The sequence below is a fragment of the Neopsephotus bourkii genome, unplaced genomic scaffold, assembly GCF_033783945.1.
Source record: "Neopsephotus bourkii isolate Nb327-2 ecotype Australia unplaced genomic scaffold, CSIRO-AGI_Nbou_v1 NB_1792, whole genome shotgun sequence".
Taxonomy (NCBI): Eukaryota; Metazoa; Chordata; class Aves; order Psittaciformes; family Psittacidae; genus Neopsephotus; species Neopsephotus bourkii.
Genome location: NW_026902266.1, coordinates 12,162,066 through 12,175,676, shown reverse-complemented (window position 1 = coordinate 12,175,676; position 13,611 = coordinate 12,162,066). Strand labels below are relative to the sequence as shown.

At 35.3% G+C, this 13,611-nt stretch overlaps 1 protein-coding gene across 1 annotated transcript in view; it reads left to right on the top strand.

The window, feature by feature from the left end:
* The window catches only part of IRAG1 (inositol 1,4,5-triphosphate receptor associated 1), a 114,622-nt gene that overhangs the window by 69,423 nt on the left and 31,588 nt on the right, over positions 1 to 13,611 (top strand). The window contains exons 3-5 of the mRNA XM_061380444.1: positions 4,741 to 4,927; positions 9,536 to 9,636; positions 12,527 to 12,597. Coding sequence (XP_061236428.1) covers positions 4,859 to 4,927; positions 9,536 to 9,636; positions 12,527 to 12,597 — 241 coding nt within the window. The 5' untranslated portion in view covers positions 4,741 to 4,858. The remainder of the gene's footprint in view (positions 1 to 4,740; positions 4,928 to 9,535; positions 9,637 to 12,526; positions 12,598 to 13,611) is intronic.

The following is a 13,611-nucleotide window of genomic DNA, read 5'->3' as shown; positions in this document are numbered from 1 at the left end:
GCGCAGTATGAGGTCAAGAAATATTAATAAAATGCTCTCTTAACTGTTTGTTTCTCCCTTTTTTTATATATCCTTGTTGTGGCATGGCAGCTCATTTGAGGTTAACTGCTAGGCTACCAGTGGGGATATGAGGTAAAACACCTTTAAGCTTTTGCTAACATGATGCTTGGTGGTGATTCAGAGAGGGTAAGTTAACTGATTACAATTAGCTTTCTCTACTATGGTAAAATGAGTTGCATAGAGAACACACTGAAAGCCAAGGGCCTCTAAATACTTTTCCCTTTTATGGAATAGAGCTCCCTGATCACCATTTCCTGGAGATTGTACTCTAAGCCTACACAGTGGTAAAAGAAAGTTCTCTGTATTCACTGGTCTATATCTGACTATGTATTTGAGCTCATGGGATCATTTTTTTTCCTATTTTAAGCAGTAAGCTCACAATAACAGAGCAAAACATTAAGAAGCACTTCATCCTCTTTCTTTTTTTTTACTTTTGTTTTCATTACATTGTCTCATCTTATTGTCGGAATACACAGAATTTGGTGAATAGGATAGGTAATTTGCTGTTTGGGGGGTTTAATCTCATTTTGTAGGTACATATGGCTTGTGCAGACTAAGGTTGTAGATCTTTACCCACATCCGCTTTTCTTGTGACATGTGAGATAATCTCTACAAGTATTTAATTTTAAAAGGTAATTTTGAAACTCTTGCAACTTCTAAAATACCAGAATTTTTGTGAGGGAAACATTTAAGCTGATAAATCACTACAACAATAACATAACATCTTTTGGTAGGTTAAAAGTAGGCCAGGCAGTGTTTGATCAATACCTAATGAAAGAAATAACAGTATCTTGAAATTGTCTTAGTGACTAGATGCTAACATCTGCTTATACATCTTGACTGTTTTTAAAGTGCAGATGTATTTTTTTTGTTGTTTATCCTTTGAGTATCTTCAGGGACAGTAATTACAGTTGTTTCAGTTGGTTTCTCACTGTATTGCATATATTGTTAACATATCATTTCCTTCTTTGGCTGAAACATGTTTATGCTTGTGGAAGGGAGATAAAGCTGGCAAAGCTAATGGTAGTATGAGTCCAAAGGTTGTTCAGCTGGCAGATGAGCCAGGCTTAGAACCAGGATAGTCATGCTCTTTGCACTTTAATTCAGGGTTCAGTAAGGCTGTAAATGGCATTTGTAGACAGAGGTGTGAATTTCTGTAGGTTCAAAGGCTGTAGTCCTCCCTAAATCTCTACTGAAGAAGTAAAAAATGCACCTTCCAGGAAATAAACTTTCTAAGGACATTCCTTTCTTTTCTTCCCACATTTGTGAGATGCTGATAAGCTCCTCTAATTCTTGTTAGAGTGTTCTCGTGAAGCCCCCTTTTCTTATGTTTTGACTCTTACCAACATTTACTGGGGCTATTGTCACTGCCCAATCAAATAGAAATAAGGTCACTTCAGCAGTGATGGATGATCATTTATTCACTAGTATCTTAAGGATCTATCATTTCTAAATATTCACCTTTCCTACTAGTATCAGAAGGCAGTAATTGATTCGGAAAATAGCAAAACTACTTGCATTGAAAACTCACAGCATGGCTCAAGAAGGTGGCTTCATTGAATATCTCCACTTGTATTTACAAAATGTGATGTTTGTGCTGGTTAAGCACCAGGAAGACTACTGATTTTAAGAACACTGCACAGTTGAAAAATAAGCTTTTAGATTGAAAAATAATAATTCAGGAGTTATAAATTATATAGCTTATGAATAGAACAATGCCCTTCCATATTTTGTGGAGATACCAATAAGTACTAACCCTTGCTTTGGCACCATAGAGGACTGCAGCAGTGCAGTCAGCATGTGCAAAGGCAGAATGTGTTTTAAGAAGCCTCAGAATATGAATAACTGTATGCAGCCTTTTTGCTGCTCCAGTAGAGTGCTCAGCACTGGGGTTATCTGGAGAGATGTTAGGGAAAATGGAAAGTTAGAAGAAATTTTCCTACTGATCAGCACCACAAAGATATGGAGCTTTTTCCTAGTTGCAAGATAACTCTGTAAGGAAATCAGAGAAAGGTTCTAATTGTGTCACAGATGGACTGAACTCCATCCACTCCAAATCTGGGGCTTGTTAAGGTGGCATAAATTCATCTTTCTACCCTCTGTTCTCCCTTGGCTGTACTTTCTGTGCTGCATCTCTAAGACAACATAGCTCGGGATTTGTCCCTTTCTATTCTTAGACAAGACTGCTGATTATTTTCTTTTTCTTTTAGTTTTTTTGTTTTGCTTTTGAAATGTGAAAAATGACCTGAAACATGATGGGCTTAATAGCTCGCTCTTGTTTCTTTTCTTTTTTTTCTTTATTTTTTTTTTCTAAGTTTAGTATGCACTAGGAACTCAGTTAAGACTAGGAATAAACTACCTTGATGCAACAGCTTATACAGCTCCACATAGGACTGCATACACTCGTTGGTCATGACTTGAGATAATCCTGATTTTTCAGGCCCAGCATTCATTAAGATTATCAGAACCCGTATAATTTCATAAGGCAAACACTAAGAGGGATTAGATAAACAGACATATTTCTATCTTCCCTTTTTTGTTTTTGTTTGAATTTAAGTTCTTGCAGACCCAAAAAGCATGTAGGATGCCATGATTTTGTTACAGAGGTGAAAAGGAAGTCCATGTAACTTTTTTTAGCTACCTTGCTTCTCTTTTGTCTTCATGTGTTGTTAATAGCTGGTGATTGTTGTTTGATACAAAAGTACTTAACTGTGGAAACACATAGATGTTTAATGCTACTGCTATCTGCCTCATCTCCATGAGTTTATTAAAATACAGGTAATCATTAATGGCTGTTTTCCATCATGTTAGGGCCTTTAAAAATATTTCACCTTAAAAACATTTTAAAATCTTTTTATTTATATAAAGCTTCCTGTACTCTTATTATTAAGTAAGAGATGGTAAAATCATGATACAAACACGATCTTCCACTTATTGCGGTAGAGCTAGAAATTCATCTGTAACTGGTTCAAAATATCTACAAAAGCTTGAAACGTGCTGTTCCTACAGCATATACTGCTCTGAAAAAGATTATACTCACTGTTTAAAACTAAGTTTATGTCCTGGTCTTCAGAATGATATCATATATGCTAGATCTTTTCCACAGTCTTTATCAAAGAACTTTAATTAAACTATTTTTTTCCTGAACACACTAATACTTGTGTAGAGATTATTTCTACAGTCAAATAGTTCTACATTGAATTTCATGTGAGGTGGCCCTGTATTCCTCTTCTAGTAAAAGAGAAAATTCTGTTTCTAATATAATGTGAAATAAATCTAATAAAAGCATGGGTCTTAGTTGCTTCTGTAGTCCAAAATTTTCATGCTTTCTGCAGGTTTTACACCACCAAATTTTTTCTGTGAAAGCTGAGGTGAAAAACTTGTCATTACTGAGGCTGTTTTAGTATTTCCTGTTAATGGGTTTTTCTCTTTCTGGTTGGTGTTGTTTTATTTGTTTTTAAATCAACGTAAGTATTTTGACAGTTTTGTCAGTTTCAATAAACTGACGTGTTCCTGAATACATTATGAATACATTTCTTTGCCCTTTCCTGAAATTGAAAGGAAAACTCTAGAAGGTTAATCTTGCAATGCTGCTAAGTGCCTTGAACATCAAATCGTGTCTTCATCTGAAACTCCTTGTTCCAATTATCTTGGTTTCCAGAAAAGTAAAAGAATCGAGAGGAGATTCGTAATACAGATCTGGGAGAACATAACACGTTTTGGAAGCTGAACTCTTATTAAAGAGTTACTATTAAAGTTGTTCTGTTATTGTTTGAGTGTATAGCTCCATTCTGTACACAGCTGTGGATTAACTGTAAAGGAAATATAGTTAGCTTTTAGTAGTCCAGACAGTGCACCAGATTGTCTCAACAGCGTCGTCTGTCATCTGTAGGCACTACCAAGGAATCGATTATGGGAGCTGTTCCTTAACTAGCCGGTAGGTGTCACAGTAAGTCTTGTAAAACATAACGCTGTAGCTACAAGGATTAGTACTTAAAATTTCTCGTCTCAGGTTACTGTACAGGCTTTAATGCTAACAATATCCTTGTGAAGGCAGTAGCTCCCATAGATAATAACAAGAATCTTCTCAGATAGTGGGCAGTGATTTTTTTAATTATTATTTATTTTTTTATTTGGGCATTACAGCATTTTTGCCTGTGAAATGCCTGGCGCAGCATTGTCTTCTGCAGGTGCACACCAAGTCTTTGTACAATTCACTTAGGCCTTGAGCTTGCTTAAAGGAAGAGTGTCACCATCTGGGTTTCCGGTTTTACTTCTTTCTTTGATATCTGAGCTCATGCTCTGTCGCATTAGGACTTTGCTGGTTACTAAAAGGCATCTTACATATCCGGGATGCTATTTCCCTCTTAAAGGATTCTTAGAGGTAGTTTGATCACAGGCAAAACAGTCATAGTAACAAAAAAAAAAAAAAAAAAAAAAAGAAAAAAAAAGAAGAAGAATTTGTAAAATAGGGGAAAGAGATGGAAATAGTGTCAAAATGGAAGGTTATCCATTTTGAATATTTTTACTAAGTTATACTTGACCTTGAAAGCTTTAGCTAATAAACCACAATATAGCATTTTTAATTTTAAACTTCAATACTGTTTGTTATTGTAAGTGATCTCAGTGGATATAGAGTTTTAAACAGATTTTATTTGGTTTTTTTGGCATCTCACACAGCCTGCAGATCGCGAGGCCTCAGCACTAATGCCTTCAGGCTAACTGGAACCAAATATTCTCAGCAGTGCATGGTCCTGTTAGTCCACCTTGCAGTTCCACGTGCTTCACACTGCCCACCATGCCAACCTTACCTGAAGACAAGGGACAATCAGAAGAGGCACAACACAACATCTCTCCTCCAGCCAAAGTAAGCATTCTTACAATGGTGTTTTCTGACAGTTCTTAGAAACTGGAGATTGAAACCTCTGTGCGTATTTAGGAATGCATAAAATAAAATCTAATCATTGCTATGTATTAGTATGTTTTGATTAATTGATGAAGCTATGAATGACCTTTCAGTTGATATTCTTAGAATTCTTCAAATATTTTACAGACTGAGGAATGTGAACTGAAGTTGCTCAAGCATTTGTTTATCAACTTGATCTAGAGAATTATATGGCTGGCTGTTCTGAACCAGTTATATGTGAAAAATGTCCATTGTGGTGCTATTACAGAAAACTTAAACCTCTGAGAAAAGAACTTAGACTTGTACTTCACAGTAGTCTTGAAACATCTAGCGTTGCCTTTACAGATTTAGAAGATGCTATGCAATTCATGTATGTATGAAAGATGGGAATCTGCTTTTTTGGTTTCTAGTCTTTCTCTGTGCTTTATTTGCCACAGCAGTAGCTGAACATATACTGGATCTACACAGAGAGCAAGTGGGTGCTCCCCAGATTTGCTAATAGAATTTGTGGCATTTACATGTTTTTACATGTTTTATTTGCAGGCAATTTTTAAAAAAATCAATAAAACAGTATCATTCTCCATTTTGAGTAATTCACACCACTTCTAAAAAGTAATTTTGTGTTCTAATAAAGTGAGGGGTTTTTTTTAATTGTTAGATTAGGTGAAGTAAAGAACCTTACTGTGATTACAACATCACTGGTTGTACGGATCATCCTGTTTAATGCATACTGGTATAAAGAAAGAAAGGATTTATAATCTGGCACATCCTCAATTCAAAATGTATGACTGTCACTGAGGACACTATATTCTACATTTTGGGTGAAAACATCCGCTACTTTAACATTGTTGGAAAATATTGTCAGCAGTGAGCCTTACACTGATTTGTCATGCATTCCATCTAAATTGCACATTGTGCTGAGTATTAGTTTTCTGGCTTCAGATAAACACCCCAGATACATGCAAGTTAATTAGAGTATTAGCTGAGAACATATATTAGGTCAAGAAGATTTTAAGGGTTTTTTTTTTCCTTTCCCTCCCTTTTTTTTTAACTCACCCGTGTGAAGAGTATTTTGGTAGAAAAGGCTTGCTGGGTCAGATATACCCAAAGAGAAAAAAATGTGAAAGGCTAGCAGACATCAGTGAATCTAAGGCTGAGTGTGCTTGTCAAATGGGAGACATGAAAAATTCCAACCACCTAATCTAATATATATATATAAAAATACATTATGCAAGCCTTTTAGAGATAGGTCTTAAATGAACTGCGATAATGTGATAGTTCATGAATCAGTTAACTGTGCAAAATGCTTCTTTGTAGATAAATTGGGATTTTAGGCACAAAGTAACAGTGAAAGAATTGTAACCAACAGGCTGTTCATGAGCCTACTTAAGGATTGCAACTAGTCAACGCTGTGAAGAATTCCATCTTGTTCATACATTTTATCACTCTTGGGTCTTCCTGCAGTCCAAGTTGTACAGCATGGCTATATAATAAGGAAAATAGCTTATCATCGTGCGATAAGGACTTGCAAGCAAGAAGAGGTCATCAGAGGGCACACACAACTGGTGAACTTGTTTTCTGCATTAAACAAAACTTTCCAAGTCTGGAATCTCATCTTATCTAAAGTGGTGTCTGGTATCTAACAATTTCCTCATTCTATTTCAGGAGATACTTCCCCACCTTTTCCCTGCATGCACAAATGCACACACATTCACAAAACAGTTCTGAGAAAAGGAAAATGAACTTTACATCACATATAGTTTCTTGTTTACTTCAAGTATCTTTTACATGATGGGAAGATCTAAAATTAAAGTTATTTAAAACCCCATCTCATTTAAAAGACTGCTTTCTGAGATACATAACTTTTCTGAGGCCTTTCAAATAAGTGCCTGTTTCAGGCCAAATTTGTTCAAATTCAGTTGAGACCTTTAATTAATTTCTCAGAATCTGGCCAGCTGGCAGAGCGTTTTCTTATTATTATTATCTTATTTTTTTTTCCTCAGTGCTTTAAAGAACTGAGGTGGTGTTCCAGGAAAGTTTTCTCATCTGACTGGCCTGGCAGAGTAGCTCTTTCAGCAGAGATTTTTTTTTTTTTTCCCACCATTCAAATCCAGCCAAATTTGGATGGATTATAAAACACCTAAAAATGCATAAATGCATTTCATGTGTGCTTAATGAGGGCTTGGTAGAACTTAATAGCTGGAATCTTGGATCTTCTATGGGCCATACTGCTTTTGCCATCCTCTCAGCCCTGCAAAAGACTCCCTGATAGACTAGATGCCACGTGATCATCCTTGTAGAGCATGTGGATCAGTTTCCACCAAAGTGATAGAGGTAGAGTCAGTTTTACCCTACATTTTTATGGAAGCAAGGGATTGGGACAAAAAGGAAGCAAAAACTTGGTAGCAGGCAGTCAGTGGGAGGGTTATGGAAAACTTCTGTATCATCTTTGTGTAGATGTACAACTCTAAGCTGTGAGACAGCTTAAGCTTCCTGTTAAAGCTTCTCCTCCAATATCTGTATATAGTAATCTTCTGAGTACTCTTCAGAGTATAAAGATATCTCTTGATTCAAACCAGCTGGCCCTTCAAAGAGCTTCATGCTCTAGCTCTTCCTGCCCCACTTCTATGCAAATGTATGGTAGGTCTGGACAGTGGGAGGCATGTGTCTTCACCTAGAAGCTCAACTGCTGTAGCTGTTGACAGAGGTTAATACTGTATTCTACCTGACCTGAACTAGCCTCGACTACAGCAATTTTCTTGGGTTTTTTTTTGTTTGTTTTTTGTTCTTTTTAATAGGCTGGTTTTAGAGCCCTAAAATGGACTTGGGTGGCTTTAAAGCTAATGTTACATCATTCAAAAGCTTTTGCTTGTTGGTAATCATGAGATTAGTATCAATGTGCATGTGTACTCAGCTGCTTTGCCCCACAAGCTGGGCAGTCACCTGAATTTTTGTCATTGACTGTTAGGCAAAATACATTGTTACTTAGTACCACTTTCAATAATATTACTAAAGATTGCTTCCAAACTATTATCATACAATGTGAGCTGTGAACTTGAATCACATATCATGCTTTTACATTCCAGCATTTCCAATATTGCAAGGATATTTTCCTTGAAGTTAATCTTGTTATTGTTTTCTTGGCATATTTCCAATTGTTCTCTCATGACTGATAACCTGCACTTGCCAAGGAATGTCATATGAGAATTATGAGCATAGACGTGTGGAGCTGTCCAAGCAAAGCATATTTTATTGCCTTTGAGAGGAAGAAGGGTTATGTTATATACTTTAATATTATATCACTTTCAAAATGCTTCTCTAGTTCTTCAATGTTACCAGAAAATTATTTCAACAAGAATAAAACGAACCACTGGTTGCAATGGTGAAAGGAGTTCTACTGTATCTGATATATATTAGCAGTCACATAATCATTAGCTTTCTGTGTGTATGTAATTCCATTTCAGTTTCTAGTCTTGGCTACTTGTTCATTATGACAAACCTTATGACTATGCTAATTTCTCCACATGACAGTAGTTGACTGAAATATTCATTGATAGTTTTTGTTTCAAATAACTGAAATTATTTAATTTTCTCTGTTCTAAAATGTTAACTTCTGAAACTGTGAGCCATTTTATATGCTTCATTCTGTAAATGCCTAAAGTAGTGCTTATAACAGCTTTATTACCTGCCTGCTTAATATTAGTAAAATAAATGCTATTCTGAATTCATTACACTTGTGTCAACTTCTAGCAGGTTAAACATCCTTAAAAGGAGTAAGCAGAATAGAACAGCAAATGTTCTATCAATAAAAACAAAATTAACAGTTGAAGGTAATTGGCTTTTTGTCATGGATAACAAACATGCTCTTTTAGAAAATCAGAAGCATCACTTCCTTGAGTAGTTCATGCCCTAGGCCTGTCAGTGTTTAGGAGGCATTTGAACAAAACCCTTAATACCGTACTTTAACATTTGGTTAGCCCTGAAGTGGTCAGGGAGTTTGGCCTAGATGATCATGGTGGGTTCTTCCAACTTAAAATGTTCTGTTCTGTAATCTAATACAATGCCCACTGAAGTAAAAATTTCTTATGAAACTGGGATGCTAGTTCAAGAAAAACTGAAATTTAAATAATAAAATAAAATAAAATAAAATACTTGTATACACAAGTGCCTACCAGGAGCAATTGGTATTGAAGAATTTAGAAGTTATTCTGTAAATTTTACAAGTTGGTTGATGACAGACCCCTGGCACTTTTGGGAATCTTTCCCTCCAGCTATAAATACTCACAGTACTATGGCATGTTCTACTTATCTCATGATTGGAACATAAAATAAAAATTGCAGCTTCTAACAGGTACCTGCCCTCTCTGCATGATTTTATGTGCATCGTTTTTCAACAGCTTGATTAACTGTAAACACCAGATTGCTTCTGTAGCCTTTCAGCAGTGCAGGTTGATTTTTTATTTTTTTTGGTGAATCTGAATGTAGCACATGCAGTACAAGTAATATTTTTGACTATGTATTTTAAATTTCCCTTTAACTGCATTTTTGTATTTGTCACAAACCATCCAGGACACTATCGTTGAAGGGTCAGTGTGCAGTACACCTTCCATTGTTCTTCCAGAGAATGCTGTAGCACCAGACATGGAAATTGATAAAAATCTGATTAACAGGTACTGTGTAATACATTACTGAACTATGCATGACTTGTGTTTCTAAAATATTCTTTGAAGTGTATAGTCTAATAAAACATTATCACTGTATCTCTATTTGTAATTTTATCATATTGCCTTTGCATTTTGATGATTTTTTTTTTTTTTTTGATGCAGGAAAGGGGGAAGGAGCAGGGATATTACTGATACTAAAAGAGTAGAGTTTCATATAATATGAAGCCTACCACCCTGACTCAGTATACTTTAAATTTACATGTATTTTCCTATCTTTCAGAATAGCATAATTTGAAACTAAAGCAAAAATTTAAATTAAAATTTTGTGTAATTTGGACCAAAAGCTGTAACTTTTGAAGTCCAACCTCTTGGTAGCAAATAGAATATAGCCTGATGAGGGGAAAATTGTTTGGTCAAATCCTTTTGTAGACATACAGTGATATGCATGTGCGCTACAATACTACACCTACTACAGGGATGACTGACAGTTTGATTCCTCCTGTTCTGTGTGTGGTAATGAGCAATACTGTCCTTCTGTCCATTTGAACCTTTACTTAGATCCAGTCAGTGAGCAACTGGGACCAAAACAAGTACAACTGAGCATTTTTATGCTTCCTGAAGTATTCCCCACTGTGGGAATTTTTCACTCCAGTAGCTAAATCCTAATTCTGGTCTACTAATTATATAGGTACACCAGTAGTGCTGCCTTTACTCATATAAACATTTCCACTGAACCAATAAGATCTTTGTAGACTTATGGAGATTTAGGCAATTGATCATTATAAGACTTAAAAAATCTACTGTTTTTCAAGTACTGAAGATAATGAAGATACTGAAGTTCCTTAAGGTGTGGTCAGCCATCAGTGTTGACTCTCACAAATGAGTGTATCTTACATACAGAGTCTGTGTTGTCTGGTTCCTTCTTGGATTAAGGAAGTTGTATTACCATTGTATGACAATATTTTTAGTATCATACTGAAAAATAGACATTGTAGCAATAATATTTGCTATCTGTTGAAATTTTTTTGTCTATTGAAAGGAAAATGCAGCAACAAACTGCTGTTTGCTGTGTTATTCCTAAAAACAATCTGTTTTCATGATCAACTGAAGTGTGTTTTAATGAAGAAGGAATGGTTTTGGCAAAAGATAAGCTTGCAATGTAATACAGTTTGTACAATAAGGTTTATTTTTGAGGGCAGAAAATTTCTAAGGAAGGCTTATGATCATAAGCTGCAATTTTTACTAACAGTTTTTGCAAGTATTTTATTTTTTGCACTTGGCATTTTATAGTTTTATGAACTGCTGAAAATCTTCTTCTTTTGACAGGTTTAGCATATTACATATATCTTTCGAAAAAAATGTACCTTCCTGTCAGTCTTGTGGATATTATCTTGGTATTGACTTAGAACACATACTGTTTTATATAACTTAAGGTAATGTTGGTGAAGCTACTGTTATTATATATTATAATAGAGTCATAGAATAATTTGGTTTGAAGGGACCTTCAAAGTTCATCCAGTCCAACCCCCCTGCAATGAGCAGGAATACCTTCAACTACATCAAGTTGACTAGAACTCCATCCAGCCTGGCTTTGAATGTAGACTGACATTGCTGACTAACTGTTTCATAGGATAACATTCTGAGATATTAGAGTACCACAGTATTATTAGCCAGCATCTTCTAATTTTTTCTTCTAAAGCCAGTTAAGGTTGCTCACTTCTTTTAAAGTCCTGAATTAAAAGCATTGGAAAATGAATTACTGGGCTATTTTTTTTTTCCTATCTAAAAACCAGGTGCAACAACTGTAGGCTTCTTTTCTAGCTCTCTTCTTTCCTTCCTCTCTTGTATCTGTTCAGTCCTCCTTACTGCTTTAGTGAAGCTGCAAAAAAGCCTTCTGCAGCACCTGGAAACTGGGATAGGACCACATTCCTGATCATGTGAAAGAAAACAAGTATCAGCTGAAGATTCAAGAAGATAATGTCTCTGAGCTAGGCTGCTGGACAACTTAAATGTCTAGCTTGAGTATTATAGTACAGTACATTTTAAAGCAGATATTTGAGCCTGTTCAGGCAGACAGGGCAGGAACACCACCTTGAGGTTAAGCATATGTGAAAATAAGCTGATGAATGGAAATAATAATTCTGTTTGAAGTTTAAAACTTCAATTAAATTTTGAGTTGTTTTAAGGTTATTTTCAGTCTTCTGATAAAGCATACTTCCTGACTGGGATTCTTGAATTATTGACCTGCCATTAGACTTAAAATATGGGGGGAAATTGATCAGAAAGTATTGATCATAAATCTGTACTATAATTTCCTTTTATTTTTAAAGTGTACTACACGAAATCGCAAGATTATTTAACAGTCAACGTTACAATGCAGCCATTTAAAAGCAGCATTATTTTCTGGATCAGCATTTAATTTTCTGCAGTCATTTGAGACCTTCACCTGGTTTTCAATCTAGAAAGTTCCTAGATTGCTATATAGGATTGCCATTGTGGGAGCAAAAGAAATTCTTGCAGTCATAAAATGTAGTTTAGGAAGCACTAAAAATTTACAAAGCCTTTTTTTTTTTTAATGTACTATATTTACATGAATTTTAACTAATGATAATGAACTAAAGAAATGCAGGGTTTTTTGAGAAATCAAAATTTCGCAGTGTATGAGTTTATCAGAACTCCTTTGTGAGAGCAAGTTCTATAAGTTTCCTTCTTTCCGCAGTCTTCCTCCATTTTCCAGTTGTTTGGATATGAGAGGAATTACAATAAATTCTTTTAGTTTTAATATTTTTTTAATCAAAGTGCTTTCTTTTTAATGATACTCTTTTTTTTTATAGAGAAGTAGAATGGGTTTTGGTGGCATACTCTCATAATTTTGTTTGTTCATTTTTTTCTCTAGGCCTCATAGTCCTCATAGGAGACATTCTAACCGTGCCACTAGGAATCCAACAAGTTCATTGACTTCTGTGGGTAAGAAGTAATTCATTTAAGCTAGGATGTTTTCTCAGAAAATGTGATGTGCAAAAAAAGGCCTAAATATAGTGTCTGACTGTATTGGCTACAGCCTTTTTCCTGTGCATACCGACTGTAATGCATACACAGGGAGGGAATACTGCTAGCATGTTGAGTTGTGATAATTAATTTACTATAGTGGATTTACTGCAGACAGAACTAGGGAAATATGCATATTGTTGGTTTCATAAAGTTGTTAGGTTAGCGTGTTAGCTTAACAATTTTAGAAGGTTGGAGATCTACATGCTTAAAATTCTTGTTGTATGCAAAATACTGTTTAATAAGACTGGTTTTGTTATTTTTGAGCAACTGGGATTTTATTAGCAGGGACCTTAAAAGACAGTTATGTCTCCAGTTATGTAGTTTGGATTTAACTTCAAATGAAATCAGGCTATCCAGGGAAAGATTTTCTTCAATTCTTCACTTTCTAATTAATCTCTTAGCAAGTATTTAGTTGTATTAGTTTTCTGGTAGCTACCTGTGGAGTAAATTGTTATTCAAGGGGACTAATGTGGATGTAGATCTGTGCGTACTACAAACTGAGATAAAAGTTTATCCTGTTAAGTGAGTGGCAGAGTTCCCATTAGTTCTTAGTCTTGGTATGTTTGCATTTGGAGTGTTACTTGTCTCCATTTATGTATTTAACGTAAAGTAGAAGTTGAACAGAGTCGATGGAATGTTTATTCTATCACATATAAAGGATGAAGGAATAAGGATATGAGAGCTCCTACCAATACAGGATGGACTGAAGGGGAAATCAGAAATACACAATAAATTTTTAAAATTCTTTTTATCTTTCAAACAATGTTACTTTCTCTCAGCAAGTAATCTGATGCGAGCCATTATCACTGCTGTATGCTGTATGTATAAATAACAACTTTTCACTCACTACAGAGTCAAGCATTGGAACAATCTGCCCAGACAGGTTTTGAATCTCAATCCCTAGAGGTTTTTGAAGACCAGATTGTCCCG